This window comes from Populus nigra, chromosome 9 (genome assembly GCF_951802175.1).
Source record: "Populus nigra chromosome 9, ddPopNigr1.1, whole genome shotgun sequence".
Lineage (NCBI taxonomy): Eukaryota > Viridiplantae > Streptophyta > Magnoliopsida > Malpighiales > Salicaceae > Populus > Populus nigra.
In genome coordinates, this window is record NC_084860.1 from 142593 (window position 1) to 166929 (window position 24337).

The 24337-nt window shown below is 31.8% G+C and overlaps 1 protein-coding gene across 1 annotated transcript; it reads right to left on the minus strand.

Annotated features, from left to right (window-relative positions):
- Positions 1-6715: 6715 nt before the first annotated feature.
- LOC133702616 (protein DETOXIFICATION 40-like) lies at positions 6716-10387 on the minus strand. Its single transcript, XM_062126922.1, has 7 exons — positions 9986-10387; positions 9192-9823; positions 8793-8849; positions 8082-8320; positions 7729-7847; positions 7468-7554; positions 6716-6887 (listed from the first exon to the last, which is right to left on the minus strand). The coding sequence occupies exons 1-7, from the start codon at positions 10325-10327 to the stop codon at positions 6822-6824; spliced, it is 1542 nt and encodes a 513-aa protein (XP_061982906.1). The 5' UTR covers positions 10328-10387; the 3' UTR covers positions 6716-6821.
- Positions 10388-24337: the final 13950 nt, after the last annotated feature.

The window sequence follows — 24337 nt, forward strand, 5'->3', positions numbered from 1 at the left end:
TTTTTTTTTTTTGGATTCGAGAAAACTCCATCTTTTAAAAAGCACATTTTGTAAGTCCAAGTGAGCGAGTAAAGCGCACTTTCCTTCGTTGCGATACAACATTGACATGATTTCTTAAAGTTGGCATCTGTTTTAAGGTGAAGGAGCTTGGGTCTCGAAATTTAATACACTAGTCCACTCTCGTTGCGCGCTATTATGTACTCTTCAAGAACTTCCACTACCACTACACAAGAGCATGCAAGGGAGAAGTCTAGCAACTATTTGAAAAGAAGAAGTTCCAATCTTTATTATTGCTACAGTATCGCAACTGTCTGCACCTTCCACACCCGTCATCAACAGTACCGTGAGCTCCTCCAACGCAACAGCAACCAATTTTTCCCATTCCAAGCGATTGAAAACTTCAGGACCTAAAACGGATCGATGCTTGTTCATGTGGATGCCTAGGAGAAAAGGTCATGGTAAGTGGTACTTGCCAAAGTTTTTCATGATTAGAAAAATAAGAAGGTGCTGGGTAACGTTCATCCAAACTGGTGGGTTTGATCTATTAAACAGGAAAAGTTTTTCTCAGTTTTTGTTTATGGATTAGGCTTTCCAAAGTCACTTGTTTTAAAGAAGAAAGGCTGTGCTATTCGGCGTTCCTTAAGCCCCTTTTTTTCCATTGGAAAAGGCCTGCGTTGGTTTTGGGCAAAAAGTATGCCTTATGCGGGCTTGGGTTTTAGCAGAGGTCTTGAGTTAGGCTGAGAAGCCGCTCCACAGCTTTTAGAATCTAAAACCATGTTTAGCTAAGCCAAAATTTATCAAAGTAAAAAATTATATTTTTAGGTTTCTAAGCCATGTTTGGTAAACACGTTTTTAAAGTAATTCTTAAATTGTGTTTTGTTTTTTGTTTTTTAATAAGAGTGTGTTTTGGGAAACATTTTTTAACACATTTTTCACAGCTTTATTTTTTGATTTTTAGATGATCATTTTGTAATTGATTTTGGATTTTTTATACTTTTTTAAAACCTTTTATGTTTAATATTTAAGACCATGAACTTATATGTAAAATAATTTTCTAGTATTAAATAAACCAATTTAAAAAAATAAAAAGACAAATTCTTTTTTAAAAAAACATATTTATGTTTAAAATTACATATAGCCAAATTGTAAGATAATTTTCATTCATGTTTTTGTAAAATAAAAATATTGTATTTTAATAAAAATCAATCAATGAATTTTACAACTATTCTCTAAATATTCATTAGAACTTGGAATGAATTTAAAAAAATTAATTTATTTTTAATATTAAAATTTATAAATTTATATATAACATGTATTTTCAATATTTAAAAGGCAAATTAAGCCAATAATAAATAAATAACCTCTTTCTGTGTTTACATTTAATATTTAAGAATTACAAATTTATACTAATGCCGGTAATCTCGTTCAAGGTAATATAAGTTTTGATCGTAATACAAGTTGATGTCACTAGTTCCATTCAAGATAACTAGTCAAATATAAAATCCTGATCGTCAGATAAGCTAACATCATTAGTCTCATTCAAGATAAACTAGTTAATTTTTCATCTTTTCATTTCTCATGTCATAATTTATATAAATTCATAATATATTTAAAAAAATTGTAATTATTCAACATTAAAAAATTTGAACAAAATAAATGGTTGTTGTGTAAAGTACCTACCTAATACTTGTGTTTAAACAGAAATCCCCTATTGCTGAATGAATTATGCAACCCTTTCTGTACCAACAACAACAACACATCATATACAATTCAATTACTATGGGAATCCAATTTAAATTTTCATTTCAAGTTCGAGTCTCAAATTAATAATAAAAAAAATATAAAGTTTTACATGCTTCAGTACTTTTCATTAACATATCCTTCAATATACCATTTTGCTTCATACCATTTTACTTAATGGAGGTAGCATTACATATATTTTCTTTGCATAATTCAAATTCTTTGTTCTATGTATATATATATATATATATATATATATATATATATATATATATATAAATTGGCCAAACATTCCTTATAAAAGAGGTATAGATTTTATTTCCAATAAAATTCCTTACCCTAAAATAAACTCATCAATTAACACTTTTAAATAATGTTTTCTCATCAAGTTAGTCAAACAAATTCATTATTTCTTTATTCTACTTAGGTTGAAACTACCGTTCAAGAAAAAACATTTTCATTTATTAATTCTAAGCAAATTGACACATGATTTATACAATATTACACATTCTACTTAACATCTTATAACACAATTTTTACACCAATTAAATTAATTCTAACCATTATTCCCCTTACTCTCTCATGGCCAAACCTATACAAGAAAGAAAAGGAAATCTTTAAAGTTTCTTAAAATTCCATGCATCACCCAATTATTAAATAATGAATCATACACTTTAATATTTAAATTCCATAACAATTAATACAACAATTCATTCCCCCAATTTGTTTAGTCTTGGTTGAACCTATTAAGGAAAATGTATATATGGTTTCATTCATATTCATTACAATTAACACTTTGTCAAAACTTTATCCTTTATTTTTAGCATATGTAAACATAATTTAACCATCAATTAGATAAAAAAAAAAAAAACCCTATCCCTTTTTACTTAGCACACTGAAACTTCCTTCTCTAAGGAATGCATGTGTTTTTCTCAATTTCTTTGCAATTCATACATTACTCATTCATTTAATAACTAACTAACATGATTCAACATGAATTAAATTTAATCAATTTAAGCTATCTACACAACCCTTTTGCTCGAACAAGTTTATAGGTGAAAAAGGTATCAAATATCTTCAAAATTCTATAATTCACCCATTAGTAAGCCATTTCACCTGTAAACCAACACAACTCTACATCAATTTACACATCAACCCAACATAATGAATCCAATTATTTTATATATAATGTTGGCCAAAACTTTTGTTCATGGTGAGGGGGATTTTCTTTCTAATTCTCATAATTAATCTATTATCAACCTCTTAAATTCTTCAAACAACACATTTAAACATAAATTCCTTATTAATTTAAACATTTAAAATCCCTCTATTTGAACAAGACTTGTTCAAATATTTCATGGTTAACAATGGTGAGCTTTCTTTTTTAATTTGAAAAATTTACATCTTGTTCACTTATTAAATACCAATACTGACATAATTTTATACGAATTTTATGACAATTACATCAAATAATCCTAACCCCATTAATTTTTACCTATGCCGAAACTTAGCCAGTTAGGTGGAAGAATTATTCTCTTCAATTATTTCAATTGAATCCTTACCTTATCATTTCTTACATCAATAAACATCATTTAATCACAAAAACAACATTTCAAACAACCAATTTTTATAACTCAATTTTTACATAACACTAATACATTCAACATTTTATATATCCCATAATCATCCAAATTAATCTCTTTAGATTAATTTGTTACCTTAAATGGATGCTAATTCAAGTGAAGAATATAAGAATAACCTAAGTTCTCTTTTTTTTTTCCTCCTTTTCTTCAATCCTTCTAAAACCCTAACTTTGAAGTTTTAAAACTCTCTAACCCACCTGAATTTCTCTATTGATCACTTAATAACTCTTTTGATCACTTTAATTTAGTTTTTTCTAAGTGATTTCATAAAAAATTAAGGATAAGAATCAAAGAACCTTAACCCCTGTTTTTTTTATCTTGTAAATTATGAGCTATAAGGGTGGAAAGGAGTATTTATAATTTAAATTTTTGTTTTTTTTTCACATATTTAGCCCACTTTGTCTCATGCATTTCATTTTGTCCTCACTAATTTTCCTTTTTAAAAAATTAGTGTAGTAATATTATTTCATTTCATTCAATTTCACATTTTTTGTCTAATTAAATTTCTTTAATTTAATTTAACTCATTTTATCTTTGGATTAAATTTTAGTATTTTACTAACTCAGGAAAAATTCTAACCAGGGTTTACAATATAAAGAGTAATATTGTATTTTCAATACACAATTAGTCTCATTATCCAAACTCTATAGACTAATTGGGGCTTCTAATGACTAAAACAATAGATGACGACTCCAAACTTTTAAGCAATGAAAGGACAAGAATTTTTTATTCTTTCCACACCTCAAATCCTGATCCGAAGGACGGTTACCGTGACGCTGCATACATGCGACATCAATTATCTCTTACTTTCTCAATAATGGGATTTTTAATGTTATTATATATATCCAAAAAGGTTTTTGAGCTTTCTCAACTTGAAGATTCTGATGTTCATAACTTATGATTTTGAATGTGAAGAAATTTATTTAAAGATATTGATTAGTGTTTCTTGGGATAGATTATTCATTAGAATTTAGGATTTAAACAAAGAGATTTCAAGGTCTCTAGTTTGAAAAGGATGAAGTGGATTTATTACTGAAAATGGATCAAACTCTATTATGAAGTCCAAAATATTTTCTATGGTTTAGTTTTTTAATAAACAAAAACTTCCCGATTTAAGGGTAAAAGCTAACAATTGAGATATTATTTTCTCAAGATCCTAATAGCTACCTTGTAATATCAATTATGAGAAGAAAAAACAACTTTTAGTTCTTGGGTTGATTGGAAGGGTTAGTAAGGCTTGGGTTAGTATTATGAAATATATAACTGTGAGACGAATTTTGTTTATATAAAAGCAATTTAATTGATAACATTTGTTTAAAACTCCCAAATTTATCAAACACACAAGTAAAAAGAAAAAAAAATATTATTTGACCAAATATTTTAATAACTTGGAAAGAAATAAAGAAGTTTATAGACAATTTGTTTTTTCTAGAAAATGTAATTTATTTCAATCAAATACTAGAATTCGAGTATAACTAATATTCATGTTATCTAGAGTTTTATGGTATTTATGATCTTATCCTTGTCTCAATTCTAAGTCTGTGCTCGATCACATCGATTTTGACAAAGGCTGTTTTGGACCTAGTCTTTGTTTGACTCCAAGCATTTTGGTCTTAACCTTTGATACCCACGATGCCTTTCTGTCCTAATTTATGGTTGCCTCAAATCCAAACCAAACTGGATCTTGGCCTGCCTTTAAATGTCATAATTCATTCTTGACCTCGCCCCTAAGCTCCTCGAATCAGTCCTAGTCACAACTTCAAATGCCTCGAACCCATTCTTGGCCCCTCCTCTAGGCGCATCGAAGCCAATCTCAGCTTGATGTTGAGCACCTCAAACCCTAATTTGACCCAACACTTAGGAGAACAAATCCGGTCCCCACTTGACCCTTGTTGCCTCAACCCAACCAACCATCGGGTGCCTTAGAATTGATACTAACCTAACCCTCGATGCCTTGAACTGATGTCATCCCGACCTAATCCCATCATTCTAGATCTTTTTATAACATGACCTCTAAGAATCTTGGATTCGGTCGAGTTCACATTTGATTCAATATCAGCCTACCCTAACATCTTGGATTCAATCCTAATCTAGCCATTGAGGCATCTCGTACCCAATCTAAGTCTTATATCAAGATTAATAATGTAAAAGACAACTTTTAGAACTCTGAAAGGCATTTTTTTAAGGAAAAAAAAACATATTTCAAACCTTTTTTCAATTTGTTTTTTTAAAAAAGCAGAAAAGAAAAAAAATAAAAACTATACCAAACAACATCTTAACTAATAAGTTGTAAAGTTGTATGTTGATATAACTTTGTTTTCAATGGCTTGTATCTTCATGGTGTGGATTGGTTATTAGAATTTGGTATTTCTATTGCAAGATTTGATATTTAAATATGGAAAGGATATGAGTGTGATAATATAATGATAGATGAAAAAATACCCTCTTTTTTTACTATCCGATGAAGTCTCAAAAATCCAAATAGTCTAAGAATAGAGCTTCTTGGTTGGATAATCAGTTAATTAATTGGTCATAGCAATCTCATCCATTCTTTCTAGCCAAGGTAGTTGACAGCTTATACTTGGTGTTTGGTAGGCCATAACCAAAATAGTTGATAACTTATACTTGGTGTTTGGTAAGCCAATATGACTTATGGTTAGTACCTATAAAAGATCCTCTTTGATAGAGGTAGGGACTCTTCTATGTTTAAATAAGTATTTTTTTAGGAAGAGAAAATACAAGAATATTGTAGAGGGAGATGCTCTGAAAATATTGTAGTAGAGAATGAAGATTGTGAATCTTTGATTTGAATGTTTCATGGTGTATTTATAGTTAATGAGTCTTGTCTTTTTATAAAAATAAGGGTCTGAAGTGTAATTTTACACTGATAGCATTTAATGATGTATAAATATTCATTACATCTATATTAATGTTTGGTAGAAATATGATGGGTCCTTAAAAGACTTTTATACACTTAAAAAGTATAGGGAGATTAGGATCCAAGACGTCAGATGTATATAAGTCTTATGGAAGCTGAGCTTTTCCCATAGGCTAGATCCAAAGGAGAAAGGTCATCCCTTTTGGCATGCTCTAAGTAGAATGGTCATCCTTTTGGGCATGCCAAGGAAGGATGAGTCTGTTCTTTAAGTGTGCCCAAAAGAGGAGGATTACAGGGTTTTGTAAGCCTGTTAAAAATAAGTTTATCACCATCCAAACCTGGTTCAATCTCTAGTTTAACTAAAATGGATTGAGGATTTTTATTTCTAAATGCAGTGCTCTTGAAACATGATCATTATTTTTAATTCAAATAGAAAAGGATGTTAAAACTGCAATACTTAAAAGAGTAAACCTCTTGTTCCTTAAATTTGTTTATTAAAAGTGGTTACTCAACAACAAACAAAATTTTCACCTTTCACCACACTGACAGCAATGTCATTTTTACTCTTTTAAAAGTGGTTCCTTAACGTCATCCCATGTATCCAAACGACTCTGAGCTTTCTCCACCTGAAAAATCAATATTTACAACATGATTTTACAATTATATAAATTTTAAAATTAACCATCAACTTAAAAAAAAATTATATATACATGATAAAGATTGGATAGTTGGATCAACCCATATAATTAAGATCTAAGATTTTAAGGTTTTTAGCATAGTTATAAGACTTAAGCCACGATGTCCGGTTGAGAAGAGTCAACTTGAGTTGATATTTTTTAAAATACCATGACTTAGTTTTTTTTAAAAAAAAATCAATAAGTTTATCTCAAGTTGATCAAGTCGCGAATCAACTTAGATTTTTAAATGAATTAGATTGAATTAATTATTTTTTTTATTTTTTTAATTCAGATCAACTCAGGTCTCAAGTCAACTCATTGAGACATTCTAGGTTTTATAATTACAAATTTAGTTTGAAGTTATGTATTATATATCTCAAAATCTATTAGACTTTCTAATAAATTAAATAAAAATGATTACCTCTTTGTTTTTACTTGGTTCAAAATGTGTGTGTGACCATATATGGATAAAATGTCGATATATTTTACAGTCTATATAAAATATAAAATATATGCAGAATAAATTTACCTCTTTGTCCCAGTTTGTTCGAAATGTAGCCCATAACAAGACTAAAGTCTGCACAGCTGTGCCACCTAACATTCCGGTCCATATTCCCTATAAAAAGCAGAGACATATTCAGTATTGGTAAGCTAGCTGGTCTTGTTTCACAAAAGCAAATTGAAGACAGACACCCACATTAACACTAACAATTCAACGTAAATGGACAAGAAAAAATATTATATATATGATCATGCGTTATGGCTCATAAAAATATATGCACATACACACCTTTGCTCCCATGTCGCATGCAAAGCCAAGAACGCAACCCAACGGGACGCCAATGATGTAGTAACATGCAAGATTGACATAAGCAACAAATGCTTGCCATCCGCACCCAACAGCCACTCCTTCAAAAGGTAAATTTAGAGAAATCAATCAGTCAATGAAGTGTTGTCTAACCGTCGGTCTCTATGATCTACAAAGAAAGTTTGTTGAGTTCACATTGATGTGACGGGTGTGGCTTCAATTAATTTAGCGGCTTGCCCTTAAAACGACAAGCAGTGAGAGACAGCAGAGAGGGGACCGCAAGAGAACTGCAGGAACATCCGCAATGCTATCTCACATAAATCATGGAGCCTTACCAGATAAAACAGGTTGGACTCCTCCTAGCACGATGGAGGCTGCGAGGAAAGGAGATAGCTCTGAAACAGCATCGGAAACCACTGTACCGCTAGTGAAGGCATAGCTTATGACATGCCGCAGTAAGAGCACAATAACAGCCAAGATCACAGAGATGAGCAGTGAGCATAAATTTACTACTATAACAGAAAACGATGTTGCTCTGGGATGTCCAGCACCCAACTCGTTGCTTACTCTCACGCTGTAATTAACAATAGAAAACGATTGAAAAAATAATTGTCATTATTTATATAAAAGACAATAAATATCTTAGGATTATAAATTGGGTCCCAACAAAATAAAAAATCAATTGGACCTTACCAACCATATATTGTTTTAAAAATAAAAAGGATTGGGGTCTGCACTGTTCGATTAAAAAAAAAAACAAATCATGTCAGAATTGAGTTGATTTGGTCACATGGTTGACTTCAGCTTTACTTATCAAAGCCCAACAACCAGTTTTTTAACCTTATCTTAAAAAATTTAATCCAAACAATATCATATTTTATTTTATTTTAATAAAAATTGGATTAACTATTCTCACTTGAGCTTGTCCTAATGGGGTTTTAAAACTATGTCGTCAGCTATCTTTCATTGCTTAGATGAATTGTTGGTATAACTGTAAAGAAATACCAATAACAGAGAGTCTAAATTATAAACAAAATTAAACTGACCTTGCAGCCGCTTGGAAACCAACAGAGACCATAAAACACCATCCATTTATAGTCATGCTGCATTCAAATATAAAGTGCAATTACTGTTTATAGTAAGAGACCCAAGCAAACAAGATCTTCAATTGATATCTATCTATATTATATTATATTTTGTTCTTGCATATATTATATTTATAGTCTCAACTATTTTTTAAGTACTTAATTTAAATATATTATACCTATCGTTCTTGCATGCATTTCTCGAATCCAAAGGTGCTACTGAGAGTATTAAAAAAGGTGGCTCTATTTTTTATTTAATTTCTTTTTTCCACACTAACCTTCTTCCTTTAATTCATTGACTCAATCTGGATCACAAATGGCTAGATATAAACGAGCAATTAATAATAGAGCTGTGCTTACCAGATGGACAGGGCGTCCAAGGAAACTTCAGCATTTTTTAGCAACCCTGCAATCAATGTTAATACCTGGTAGTACCAAAACTCAAGGCATAGCATCACACCTGATGCAAGGGACAGCTTGAAGAAATCCCATAACCCAGAGAAGGCCAGTATACTAAATCCCCTCCATGTGTGCTTGAACTTCTTGCTTACTAGAATGTACACAAACTGGGCTACCACTATAACCCACCATGAAAAACTCGTTACCAGTCCCGCACCCAACAAACCCCCTCCAAGCTTGAAAATTACAACCCAACATAGTATTAGATGAAGCACAAGAACAGCAGCTGATATGCATGTACTAGGGAAAATCACACTTTGAGCTTGCAAGAATTTTTGTATGGGGAAATTGCAAGCGTAAGCAAAGATTTGAGGGATTAGACCGTAGACAAAAATTGCAGCTGCAGATGAAATGGCAGGCGATTCGTGTAGTCCAAGTAAGATAGGCTTGCAAAAGATGTAGATAAACATAAGTACAAGCCCAGCTAAAGTGAGGAGAATCGTCGATCTTTGCATATATACGCCTAGCATTTCAAACTTGTTTGCTCCATACGCTTGCCCACATAGTGTCTCCACTGCACTTCCCATTCCCAACTGCATTGGAAAAAAAAAAAAAAGTCTTTCTTTTAAAAACATATCTCAATTGATTCATGGATTGAAACAGATAGATGTGTCAGTAGTGATTGATACATTTAGAAAATTCTGACAAGAACATGTAATCAACGCATTTTCAGAATGGATCAGTTGAGACCATACCATAACTCCAAAGACAAGACCTTGGATGCCATTATTGCCAAGAGAGACACCAGCAAGTTCAAGATTGCCAAGATGACCACAAAACATTTGAGTGGATATGGAAACAAAAAAATTGAGCAAGTAAACCACGATTGCTGGCGCTGCTAGAGGAAAGAGGATTTTCAGTTCAACCCAGGTGGCTCTTAGGATTCGATGAGAGCGGGATAATTCCATGTTACATAATATATCTTCAAGTTCAGAACTCACTGCCTCCGCGGAGAATGATCTCTTGGCATGCAATATGGGCTGATAAGACTCATCTTCAGCATAAATTATCCTGTTGTCGTCGCTGGAGGTGGCCATGATCTTTGGTCTCTGATTTCCCCCCCTCTATATGAGCTAATTTAGCGGAGTTATTTATAAGGTAAAATCTGGGTCTTACGGAGAAATATTTGTCTTAAAAAATCAAAATTATTATTATTTTTATAACTGTGCCACCTAACATTCAAATCCATATTCCCTATAAAAAGTAGAGAAATATTTAGTAGTGGTTACGTTATTCTTGTTTGACAAGAGCAAATTGAAAATATTCACATTAACAATCATCATAAATGGACTCGGATAATAACAATTTCTTTCTCAATCATCATTAACACTGTGATGCATTATGGTTCATAAATAGGTATCCCTTAGTGCCCATGTTACATGTAAAAGGAAGAACGCAACCCATGCCAGTGGGGTAGTAACAAGCAACAATATTGACATCAGCGAAAAATGCTTGCCATCCACATCCAAAAGCCACTCCTAATTGAAAAGATAGATTCAGAAAAATCATTTAGTCAAAAACCCACTACCAAAAAGTGTTATCTAACCGCTAGTATCTGTGATCTTCAATGAAAGGTAGTTGAGTTATGACGCAAAGCATAACTCAGCTAAAAAATAAGGTGTGGAATTCTAAGACTATGTTATATTAAAAATATAGCATATCAACTATTTATTTAGAGATAAAACCCACAAATCAAAACTAAATAGAAAAGGTAATTAAAATTAAAAACTAATTAGAAAAATAATTAAAACATAAAAAATAACATATTTCGGATCTAATATATATATACGAGGTCTTCCAAACCAAAGCTAGCTAGCTACAATAACCTCGTCTAAAAAATTGGGCTTGTAGAATCTCCTAACCAAATTTAAGTCTGATTCAATGGTGCAATCTAAATTTATGGTTGCTTTTGGTAGACTAGGCAATTGACGTGTCCAAACTTCTTCTTAAGCTTTGTGTTTTTTATCTGGTCAATACATATACCCACAACACGTTCCATGTCAGTCACCTTCACTTGTGGAAGACTTGACCTCGAGTAAATATCAAATTCTGAATATAATGGCTCGTCATCACAATAGAGATAACTATCAAAAGCATTAAAGATATTGGAAATACCCATATTATTTATCTAATTGATAATATAAGCTTTGTCAATAATATTTTTTTATGGTATAAAGATTATATTTCTTCTACTGCATCTTACTATACACACCCATAAAAAATCTCTCTTTCAGTGGAGACAACAACAACCTATCTCATTCTTTAAATACTTTAGCACAATGGTGCTTATTGGTAGCCCTGTTATATTTGGCATTGACTTTTAACAATTTATATCACATATCATCAATCATAGCTTTCTTACCCATGGCCATATTCTTGGTAGCAATGTTATATCTCGCATAAGCCTAGAATATTGCAAATACATAATCTTGAATGGTGATTTGCAGTGGTATTATGATTAGCATTGTTATGTATAAATTCTATTTATGCAAGTACACAATCCTACTACTCTGGCTTATCACCATGTATGCTTTAAATCAAGTTGCCAAGTGTTTGATTTAACGACTCCATTTTCTCATTTGTTTATGGATGTGTTGTACTAATGAATTGTAATAAAGAGTTATATATTCTCCATAAAGTTTACCAAAAATAATGAAAAAATTTATTGTCTTGATTAGGAATAATGATTTTTGGCATTTATTGCAAATAAACCACCCTTGAAAGAAAAGCTAAGCAATTGGAAGAACATCATTTGTTTTCTTGCAAGATATAACATACACCATCTTTAAGAACTTATCAACAATAATAAATACACAATCCATTCTCATTTGTATGTAGGATAATCCAAGTATAAAATTCATAGATAAGTCCTTACATGTATTTTCAAGAATAGAAAAATACATATATAAATGTTTATTTTATGCTTGCTATTTACTTGTTTGACAAATTAACATTTTGCACAAACTTATCAATATCGCATTTCAAGTGAGGCAAATGATACCTTTAAATGACAACATTAATAGTCTTCTTTTTTTTTTTTTTCATAAATGACTGTTTTTTTTTTTGTTGCCATAAATGATCATTCAAGCCTCCTCCATGCAAATCTCGAATCACCTTATCTTGCAATGAAGAAGGAGGAATGTCAAGCTAATTAACTGTCATCAAGAACCCATAAAGTTTGTGACATTCTCTCATAACTCATCAAAATCCTTATCATTCTTGTACATTTGTTTCAAATAATCAAACCCAATGATCTGTCCTCTTAAAGTAACAATAGTTGGTTTTCTGTTTAAAGCATCAACAACTTTGTTATGAACTCTAACCTTGTACATAATTTTGATTAAAAATTGCTGCAAGTTACCCATCTCGCTTGTATACCATCACCAATTCTCTTCTAACTATGTAAAAATTGTATCGCCTCTTGATTAGAATAAAAAACAAATCTCTTACCTATTATATAGTACTCCTACCTTTTCAGAGTTTGAAAAACAACATGGAATTCTTAATCGTTTGGGAACCACTTTAATCACAAGCATCATATTTGACCTTTATAGTTTGTCAAATTTTGAAAGTGCTAAACATAGAGCAATGCTTGTTATTATATTTTTATCAAATCAAATATCTTTTTTTTCTTCTCCTCCTTAATTCAAATCCCTTTTATTCAAGCATTCAATAATTGGTGTAACTATGTTTTTCATATGAAATTATTGAGCATGTTAGACAAATCAAAAGGAATAATCAGTCACTCATACAATCTCTTCTATATCTTAAAGGTCATCTTCCATTTATTCCCAAATCGAATTTGAATTTGATGGTATCCATTTCTTAAATAAATCTTGTTAAAAATTATCTCTCCATATAATTGATCAAATATGTCATATAATCAAAAAAATCAAAAATTTGTAACCCACAATTATTTTATTAGTGGTGCACAATTTTTTTTTTAATATATGCCAACTATTGTCCTTCTTCGAGGTCAGAAAGGATAAAACTACCCAAGGACTAAAGCTCTCTTGAACATGCCAATTTCTGAACAAATCCACTTTCTTTCAAAACCTCATCCTTCTTAGTTCTCGTTCAATACTATGATGGATTTTCAAGGCTAGCTTGAGAATTAACTATTCTTCGTCCATATTATTTGGTTTGCTCCCCATTAAAAGAAGATGAAGTTTCTTCCCATATAGATAGTCTTTAATTTGTATTTTCCAGTAATTAAAATCTGCCTCGTTAAATTTTTCAATTCCAGCAATCTTTATTTCATCTGTCATTTTTACTATCTTCAAGTTTGAATTTTCTAAATCCAACTTCACGATTGTGTCTGAAATGGTCAAATATGTTGGGAACGACTCTGAAATCACCCCAATTGAACTTTAGATGACTTAGATATAATCAATCAAAGTTTAGGTCAATGAATAGTTCAAATCAAACCACGTGCCAAGTAAAACGTTGACTCTACTGCACCGAATCAAAACCTTAATAATGATGTGGCTCTGATGTCATGGCTGACATGTAGGAACAAAGGGTCCCAGTAACTAACATGGCATATACTGACAGATAACATGTTACACTAACTGTACACTTGACGTGACAGTTGACTGTGCATATCCGCAAATGTGTCAACCAACTGTTGATGATGTGGCAGGCCAACCCAGACCAAAAATGGGTAAATGAGTGAAGAAGGAGCATGAGATGGGTGTAACGTGTCTATGCGCGTTGGCAAATCTGTGGGTGGCGTGTTTCGGCATGCAGTACATCGGTTCGTAGCTAAGTTTCACCACCAAACTCCGATCTTCCTCCCCTACACAATGGTATATTCAAAAACATATTTTGAAGACTTTGATTTCTGGGTTTGGATCAAACATCCTCTTTTTATAAGAACTGGCTCTTATACTAGTTGTTAGGTAATTCTAGAAATCAAACTCACAATTTACATGGTTCGACAACTTGTCTACTCTATGGAGTTACTGGTTTGTATTAATCAAGTTGGGAACAATACAAACAACAAAACAAGAAGGAGGAGAAAATTTGTCTCCACTCAACTCAACTCTCTCTAGCTCTCTCTCAGTGTTTCTTTCTGTTTTTATATACTATCCATCTCTCATTAGCTCCCTCTATTTATAGCTGATATGAGAGATAATCCTCCTCATTTTAGTCAATTGTGGCAACCACTCTTGCCACCATTTTTAATATTTGATTACCTAATTGCAACCACTCTGGACCTTCACCGTGCAACCATGTTTAACATGGTAGCCAACAACCAGTGTCCATACATAACAAGCCTCTCATCGTGAAACAAACAATAGGTACCATGCTATGCAGCTGAGCCATTCTCAATGGTCATGGCAAGTTGTACAGATCAATAGGCATTCTTCAACAAGGAATAGTGACAATCTGAGGCAACACCTTAAATTCAGTCATTGTAATCGCGATGGTCACTCGATTGATCAATGTTTATATATATTTCCATGGATTTCCAATTGGCCACAAATTGAATATAAAAGCAAAGAGAGAAAAAATAATTGCACACAATATGCAAGTTAGCACACTACAGCTATCTAAAGACTCAACCACAGAACAAGCCACGTTCACAGTTAAGGAATATAATAAGACCATGTCCTTACTGGAAAAAGAAAATGGTAATAACCAATCCTTTGTAAACATGATAGGTATGATTGCACACTCCTATTAGTCTGCATAACAAACATTACCCTCTGAAATATATCACCAAGTCATCACCAACACACAATAAAACCACCGATCGTGATTATGTGAACTTGTCTAACAGTGACTAGGCTGAAATAGTTTCCATTGGTTCTACCAAACTTACATTAGATCTTATTCTTGATGGGGTCCTGCATATCCCAAAGTTTTGAATAAATTTGTTATCAGTTAGCAAACTTACTCATGCATTAAAATGTATTGTGATATTTTTTTCCTGATTTATGTGTTATACACGACATGGTTACAAAGAGGACAATTGGCCTAGACATGCAACATAATGAGCTGTATTTTCTTTAAAAGAGTTAGGAACCTAATGAGTCACATACATTAAGAACCATTAGTCAAAAATTAAGCTAAGATGATTTAATTGAGTATGACTTGATTAAAAAATATATTAGAAATTAAGGACTAAAATATAATTAATATATGGATTATATTTTTAGACCTAAAAAAATCAAGTATGGACTTGATTGAGTTAATTTCTAAAATTGTACTGAATTAATATATGGATATTGCTCAGGAGGCAAATTGATATTTTGTCAAATTATTGGGTTTTTTATATGTCCCTATAAATAATAAGTAATGCTTCTTATTTAGTATAATTGCTTGTTAGATAGAAAAACTACATAGGTCACAAAATATAGACTTAAAACTCTAGGCATATTTATTCATCTCTCCTAAATAGAGATTTAGAAGATTTCTTACTAGTGGTTCGTGTGGATTACCATTGGAAGCTGAACAATTGGACAACTTATGGCTTGTGACAATCCAACCTTTAAAGAATTTTTCAAAGTAAAAAAAGATCAGATTTTCAAGTAATAAATCCCTAAACAACTCTAAATATGTCTAATAGGATCCTAGAGACTCCCGAATAATTTTTTATTATTATTTCCGCTGCAACTATGATATTCAGGAAACCCAACAATTGAAACTTTTTTTAAATGACATACCATACTTTTAACTAATCGTTCGTATTATCTTTAAACCTATCAGATTAACTGGATCATGTTAGGGAACTTTCATGAGTTAATTTTAAGTCAAGGCTATGCTAGGAGTCATGTCAGGAGAATTCAATGTTGACAAGTTGCATCAAGTTTAATAATAATTATAAATCAAGTTTAATAATAATTATAAATAGTTTCTTAGGGTATGAACATTTTTTTATTGAAAATTTATTTTTATCTAAATCACAGTGTAATGCAGGCTGAAAACTAGTAAGAACTACAATATATTGATAATTTTTCATATTGAGTTGTTAAGATACCTATTGGAGTTATATAAAAAGAAAAGAAAAAAGAAAGAGAAGAGGTTTTAGTAAATGTGATCATTTCATTGCATTTTTTACTATTACAAAAAAGTAATTAAAGTGTTTATGTTTGCATAATTGAGTTTTTATATATATAAAACAAAACAAATTAAACTAGATATAGTTATATATAGTTATTTGAAGTTAAAAAGAAAGGCTAGTCACTATATCCTAAACATTTAACTAGAAATATATCAAACCTTTTATAAAATATTCAATCTTCCTCAACAAGAAGTACGATCCCAGCTACCAGTCGTGCGTAGGTGACTGTCAAAATTAGGACCTCTGAGCTAGGCAGATCTACCGAGATCAGCTTTAATGGCCCTTTTCAAGGTTGTTAAAATCGCGATTTTAACACGGCACGGAAAGCTACATACAAACTCGGATCGTAAAAACGGATCGTAAAATCGTAAAATCGTAAGGAATTTTAAAATACATTAAAAAAAAATTCATGCTTCAAATAAAAATTTATACATAGTTCAAGCACCTTACAAAACATGTTTCAAATAAAAATTCATACATATTTCAAGCCTTCAAATAAAAATTCATACATAGTTTAAACATCTTAAAATATATGGTTCAAATAAAAGTCATACATAATTTAAAATAACTTTTCATTAACTAATAATTAACAAACTTAAAACAAACAATCTGCTGGTGTGTCATGTAAACTAAAACCAGCTTCATTCCCTTCATCTTCCTTATCATTCCTCAAGCATTCATCAATATCATTAGCATCAAAAGGATTATTAGTATCACTACTAGTACCAACACCAATATTATGAACATTAGTGCTACTACTAGTACCAACACCAATATCACCAATATGTTGTCGTCTTAATAATTTTATATAAAAAAAGATGTTTCCGTGAATTTTTTTGAGTCAAATAATATTTTTACCAGGCGTCCAGGTTGTCTTTGGACTCGTTAAGTCGATTGAATCATATCGGTTAAACTTCCACTTTTTATTTGTATTTAAAATTTAAATTATATAACTTCAAGTTATTTTATCTTAGAATTTGAATTGAAATAAATTATATACGATGAATTACCTTGTCAAGATGGATGCTGAGATCAGGATAGTTCCCCCGATGGGAATGTCCCATCCTTCACTACAATCTTCTATGCTAGCTGATGATATATTCATTTGGATCATTGAACTGCTTTTACCTAAGAATAGATCATATAATTTCCATGGGCATGAGTTCTTGGTGTTCCTGCAAAACAAGTAATTAGAAGATCACGTTAGCAATAAATAAAAGGGAAAAGATCAGTAGATCATATAATTTCCATGGGCATGAGTTCTTGGTGTTCCTGCAAAACAAGTAATAAGATAACTTAGTACCTAACAAGGAGCAGACATGCAATAATATTATAGGAGAATTAATTTATGACAGGAAGTACTTATGTAATTACCTTTGAAGACCGTTTCATGTCCAATTTTGAAAATAACAATAAATTAAATGATTTGACTAAGCAGGTGAACAAATCCCTAATCTGTATGCTATTAATTAATTAGTTTATAGGGTTTAGGGCAGACAAAGCACACCCCCTTCAACACGTACCATGTTATGCGCCTTACAAGTGACTGATTGATTCGGTGAAGAGAGAATAATGAATTGCATTTGATTTGGTATATCCAATACGCGGTCAACACGTGGCTCCTGAATTGTATTTATTTTCCTGCGGGCAAAATCGTTGAATCGGCAGTGAAATCGCGATTTTAAGCGATTTCACCCGATTTTAACGATTTTACCCGATTTTGACCCGATTTTACCCGGTTCCGAGTTTCGTAAACGATTTAGCACGTAAAGCCAGATTCAACTCGTAAAAACGTACGATTTTACGAGTTGAATCGCGATTTTAACAACCTTGGCCCTTTTCATTTTTGTTTATGTCCATGGTAGTGTTGGAATTACACAGGGAAATATGCATGATTCATGTGTGATCCATATTGGTTATAAAACTAGATACATGCCCCGCGCAATGCCGCGGGTCAATTATTTTTTACATTTTAAAAATAGCCAACATCTAAAAGTGTTAGGTTTTTTTGTAAAGTTATATCCAAGAGTCTCAGGTTTGGTTGCAGCGCCTGACCCAAGAGTAATGTTTATAATATTAATAATAACATTAAACTTGGGTTAACCCTTAACATAAAAGTGTCTGGACTGCAATACCAGACCCAATAGCATTGAACGTAGGTCTGGCTGTAAGGTCATGTTATAAAAGTGTAATAATTAAATAGATTAGTTAAAAAGAAAAAAAACCAACAGGAAGAAAAAAACTAATGAAAAAAAGAAAAAAAATATGAATTAATTGAGTTAACCCTTCAAACTAGGTTAACCCGTCATACCTTGAATTCGCAACGTGAAATTTTAATAATTAAAAAGAAAAAAACAAATTAATGGGTTAACCCAGAATTAACTGGGCTAACTCGTCAAACCAGGTTAACCTATCAAACCCGAAATCCGTGTAATGAAAGTTTGATAACTAAATAGAAAAAATTAAACATTAACAATTTAAATTAAACGAAAAAAATTAATTAAAAAGAAAAGAAAAACAAAAAGCATCAGCCTTTTCACTATGGACTGCACTGTGCAATCCACAGTCAAAGGCATAAAAAAAAACCTAAAGGCATCAGCCGAGAACTACTTAGAAAAAAATTTAACATTAATAAACTAAATTAATTAAATAAAATTAATTAAAAATAAAAAATAAAAAAAACCTCTAAGAAGAAAAAAAACTAAATAGAAAGAAATTTAACATTAACAAACTAAACTAAACGAAAAAAATAATTAAAAAGAAAAAAAAAGCAAAAAAAATAATAAAATTCAGGTTAACTCTTCAAACCAAGTTAACCCATTAAACCCGGGATCCGTGTCATGAATGTTTGGTAGCTAAATAAAAAAAAAGTGAACATTAACAAACTGAACTAAACAAAAAAATTAATTAAAAAGAAAAAAAAATCCGGGTTAACTCGTCAAATCATGTTAACTTGTTAAACCCAGTATTTGTGTCATGAAAGTCTGATAACTAAATAAAAAAAATTTAACATTAACAAACTCAATTAAACAAAAATATTTATGAAAATAATAATAAAAAAAATTGACAGGTCAACCCGGAATTAACTGGGTTCACCTGTGAAACCAGGTTAACCCGTGAAACTCGGGATATGTGTCATAAAAATCTAATAACTAAATATAAAGAAATTTAACATTAACAAACCAAACTAAATGAAAAAAATTAATTAAAATAACAAAGAAAGAAGCAAAAAAAAAATCTCAAAAAGCATAAAAAAACAGCTAAAAAAACTTAGACAACTTAAAAAACAAAAACAAAAACGCCTAAGGAATCAGTGTTTTACTGTGGACTGCACTGTGCAGTCCACAGTAAAACACTGATTCCTTTTAGCTATTAATGAAAGTTTGATAACTGAATAGAAAAAAAAAATTACAGGTTTACCTAGAATTAGCTGGGTTAACCTGTCAAACCTGGAATCCGTGTCATGAAAGTTTGATAACTAAATAGAAAAAATTTAACATTAACAAACTAAATTAAACGAAAAAATTAATTAAAAAGAAAAACTAGAAAAAAATCCGGGTTAACCCGTCAAACCTGGAACCCGTGTCATGAAAGTTTGATAACTAAATAGAAAAAAATTTAACATTAACAAAAAAAAAATTCATTAAAAAAATAAAGAAAAAAAACAGCTTAAAAAAAACAAAGAAAAAAAAACAGCTCGGCGTTTCACTTTGGACTGCACTCGAAAAAATAATTTATTAAAAAGTAAACCAAAAAAAAAATCTAGGTTAACCCGTCAAACCCAAAACCCGTGTCATGAAAGTTTGATAACTAAATAGAAAAAATTTAACATTAACAAAAAAAATCATTAAAAAAATCAAAGAAAAAATAGATTAAAAAAAACAAAACAGCTTAAAAAAAAGTAAAAAAAAAAAAAAAGCAGCTGCTTAGCATTTCACTGTGATACTAAGCAATTTTAGTTTATTCTTAATATGGTTCTTTGACAAACGGTATCGTAGTTTTCATTTGAAATAATTATTTTCAATAATTAAGTGAAGGTGAATGTACCCAGATACTCTGTTTTTGTTGAAGTTTGGTACCAAAGCTGGAACAGGATTACTTTGTAGTAATCAACTGCATTGCTATCTATCTGTTAGCTGATAGCATTATCTAGATTAGGATGTTTCTTTCAATTCATTTGTTTAAGCTTATCTAAGATTAGACTAGCTTGTTATACAACTCCTTTGATAAAAAAAAACATAGCTGGTACGTTTCTTTAGTGTTTTATTTTTCTGTAATGTTTGTTTCCTTCTATAAATAAAACATTGGGGATGACAGTAACCAATTGAGATATTTTCTGCTCCTTGTTCTTTCAACAGTTAAGACTTTGTTCTTTGTTCTTTTTTCTCAGTTCATAAACATTAGTTTGTTCTGTATATTTTAGTTTTTTACAACAATTGGTATCAGAGCTCCTCTGATCTTTGAAGGGCTTGTGAGTGAAAACACGAGAGAATAGTAAGGTTAAATCAAAGCTTTCTGCTTTGAAGGGTTTGTGAGTGAAACACGAGAGATTAAGTGAGTTTTTTTCTAAGCAATGGATTCTGCAAATTTTCCAGCAAAAACACCAGTGTTCACAGGGCATAATTATGGTGTATGGGCTGTAAAAATGGAAACATATCTCAAAGCTTTTGACTTGTGGGAGATAGTGGAGAGTGATAGGCAACCCACTCCACTAGGAAACAATCCTACAATTGCACAGATGAAATTTTTCAATGAAGAAAAGGCAAAGCGGTTCAAAGCTCTTACCTGTCTTCATAATGCTGTGAGTGAAGAAATCTTCATAAGGATTATGACTTGTAAATCTACCAAAGAAACGTGGGATAAATTAAAAGCAGAATTTCATGGTGATGAGAAGTCAAGGAAGATGCAAGTTTTAAATCTCAGAAGGCAGTTTGAAGGTCTGAAGATGAGAGAAACTGATACCATCAAAGACTTCTCTTCTCAAATTTCAAAACTTGTGAATCAAGTGAGACTTTTGGGAGAAGATTTTCCAGATTCAAGAATTGTAGAGAAAGTTCTGGTAAGTCTACCAGAAAAATTTGAGCATAAAATTTGCTCTTTAGAAGATTCTAAAGATTTCTCTGAAATGAGCCTGCAAGAACTAGTAAATGCATTGCAAGCTGTGGAGCAAAGACAAGCTTATAGACAAGAAGGAACAAGTGAAGGAGCTCTTGTTGCAGTTTACAAAGAGAAGAGTCGGGCTAAGAATTTTTACAGAAACAATCAAGAAGAAAAAAGAGAAAAAGGGAGAGGCTGGCAATCCAATAACTGGCAACAGAACAACAACATCTTCACTGAAGGGAAAGAGAAGAAAGAACATTTTCCTGCTTGCAAATTCTGTCAGAAAACAAATCATCTTGAAGCCTGGTGTTGGCTCAAGAATGCACAATGCCGAAACTGCAAGCAATTTGGTCACATTCAAAGATTCTGCAAAAATAAAGCAGAACCAGAAAAACAAGCTAAAGTAGTCAAGAGTTCAGAAGTGGAGGAAGATTTTTTATTCATGGCTACAATACAGGAGATGTGTAACACAGCCAAGGCAAATGACTCATCATGGCTTATTGATAGTGGTTGTACTAATCACATGACTGCAAATTTGAGCTTATTCAAAGATTTGGATAAAAGCTATCTATCTAGAGTTAGAATTGGGAATGGAGACTATGTGAAGGTTGAAGGAAAAGGAGCAATTGAAGTAGAAACTTTTTCAGATACAAAAACTCTTAAAAACGTTCTTTATGTGCCTAAGATCAATAAGAATCTAGTTAGTGTAGGACAATTAATTGAATCTGGTTATTCAATAGTCTTTAATGATGGAATGTGTGACATTAAAGATAAAAATGGAGTACTTTTACTTTCTGCAAAAATGATGAACCGAAGTTTTAATGTTAACTGGAAGGAAGTATGTTTGAGTGCCAATACCTATGAGAACAATGAATTTGTTCTTTGGCACAAAAGGTTGGGACACTTCAATTATGCAACTTTAAAGAGAATAGCTGACCTGCAGATGACTCACGGTTTACCAGATATACAGGAACAAAAGAGTATTTGTGAAGCCTATCAGTTAGGAAAACAAACTAGAGTTGTTTTTCCTGACAATGCATTCAAAGCACTGTCAAAACTCCAGCTTGTACACACAGATGTGTGTGGGCCAATGCATAATGAATCATTGAATGGTTCAAAGTATTTTCTTCTATTTGTTGATGATTATAGTAGATTATGCTGGATTTACTTTTTAAAATCAAAATATTATGTGTTTGCTGAGTTTGTTAAATTCAAAGCAGCAGTTGAACTAGAAACAGGAAACAGGTTTAAAGATCAGAGAGGAAGAATTGGAATGTGTAGCTTTGGAACCAAGGAGGAGTGTTGAAGATTGGTACCAAAGCTGGAACAAGATTACTTTGTAGTAATCAACTGCATTGCTATCTATCTGTTAGCTGATAGCATTATCTAGATTAGGATGTTTCTTTCAATTCATTTGTTTAAGCTTATCTAAGATTAGACTAGCTTGTTATACAACTCCTTTGATAAAGGAGAACATAGCTGGTACGTTTCTTTAGTGTTTTATTTTTCTGTAATGTTTGTTTCCTTCTATAAATAAAACATTGGGGATGACAGTAACCAACTGAGATATTTTCTGCTTCTTATTCTTTCAACTGTTAAGACTTTGTTCTTTATTCTTTTTTCTCAGTTCATAAACATTAGTTTGTTCTTTATATTTTAGTTTTTTACAACAGTTTTGTCAAGTAGCGTACTACAAGACTTGACAGTATATTGTCCAGTGCTTTCAGCTACCCGTAGCCTCAAATCCTCGCTATGTGTACTCAAGCTGACCCAATTTAATAAGACAATAAGTTGCTGAAGTTGTGATGTATCTAAAGATCTTAATCGTCGATTCCATTTAAAGTTCCAGTGCCAAGAATCTGCCCTGAAAATCCCCCATTTCTACTAGTGTCTTTGTTTTTATGGGTGAAATTTCATAAAGTTGTGGGAAACAACATACCAACGTCCCTGCTTCTAGCCATTTATCTGTTCAAAATTTAATGGTTTCTCCGTTGCCCCCCTTGAAATAGCACTCATTCTTTAAGATATTTGAAGCCGTCGAATCAGAGTTAACAAATGGAGTATATTCCTTTCTAAGGCTGAGATAATGCAACATTGAAAACTAGAAGTCCATGGACAAAAGAAGGCTTACACTGGTGTTTAATGATGTCCTGCCACCCTTTAGAATTGGGGTCTCCTAGACGCCATAACCACTTAAATAACAAAGCCTTATTTTTCCCTTGTAAAGAGCCCGCACCTGACTTCCTCTTGCCTTTTCTCTCACAACCACTTTCCACGATACCTTACAAAGCTTTCTTGTATTGGTGACATTAGCCCATAAAACCCTTCATTGGATATAAGATATAATTTGAGCAACACCCTTTGGCAACAGGAAAACCGACATGTAGTATAAGGGGTGTGAACACAAGACTGCTTTTAGGAAACAAACCCCACCAACCATGCTTAACAATCATCCTTTCCATAATCCAAGTTGTGTTCTGATTTATTTCATTGATGACCGGTTTCCAAGTTGAAAGTCTTGTCGGATTAGCACCGCACCCAAAGGAAGTCTTAAATAAGTGATGGGCAATGTATTCCATTTACAGTAGATTGTGCTAGCCAATCCTATTGTAAACTCTTCGTCCAGGTTTATTCCAACAAGAGAACTCTTATAGAAGTTTACCCTCAGTACTGAAACTAATTCAAAACACCTCAAGATCCTTTTAACATGAAGCAATGTACTGTAATCGTTTGGTACAAAAACCAAGGCATCATCTGCATATTGCAAATGACTTAGATATATACCATTTCCATAATCGATACCTTTAAAATATTCAATGGCTCAAGCTCTTTTGAAAAGGATTGTCAGCCCCCCCACTGCTATATCAAACAATAATGG

Coding starts and splice junctions, on each gene's coding strand:
- LOC133702616 (XM_062126922.1), bottom strand. CDS start 10,327: ATGGCCACCTCCAGCGACGACAACAGGATAATTTATGCTGAAGATGAG. Junction 9,824..9,985: donor GTCTTGTCTTTGGAGTTATG/GTATGGTCTCAA, acceptor TTTCCAATGCAG/TTGGGAATGGGAAGTGCAGT. Junction 8,850..9,191: donor TTGGACGCCCTGTCCATCTG/GTAAGCACAGCT, acceptor ATTTGAATGCAG/CATGACTATAAATGGATGGT.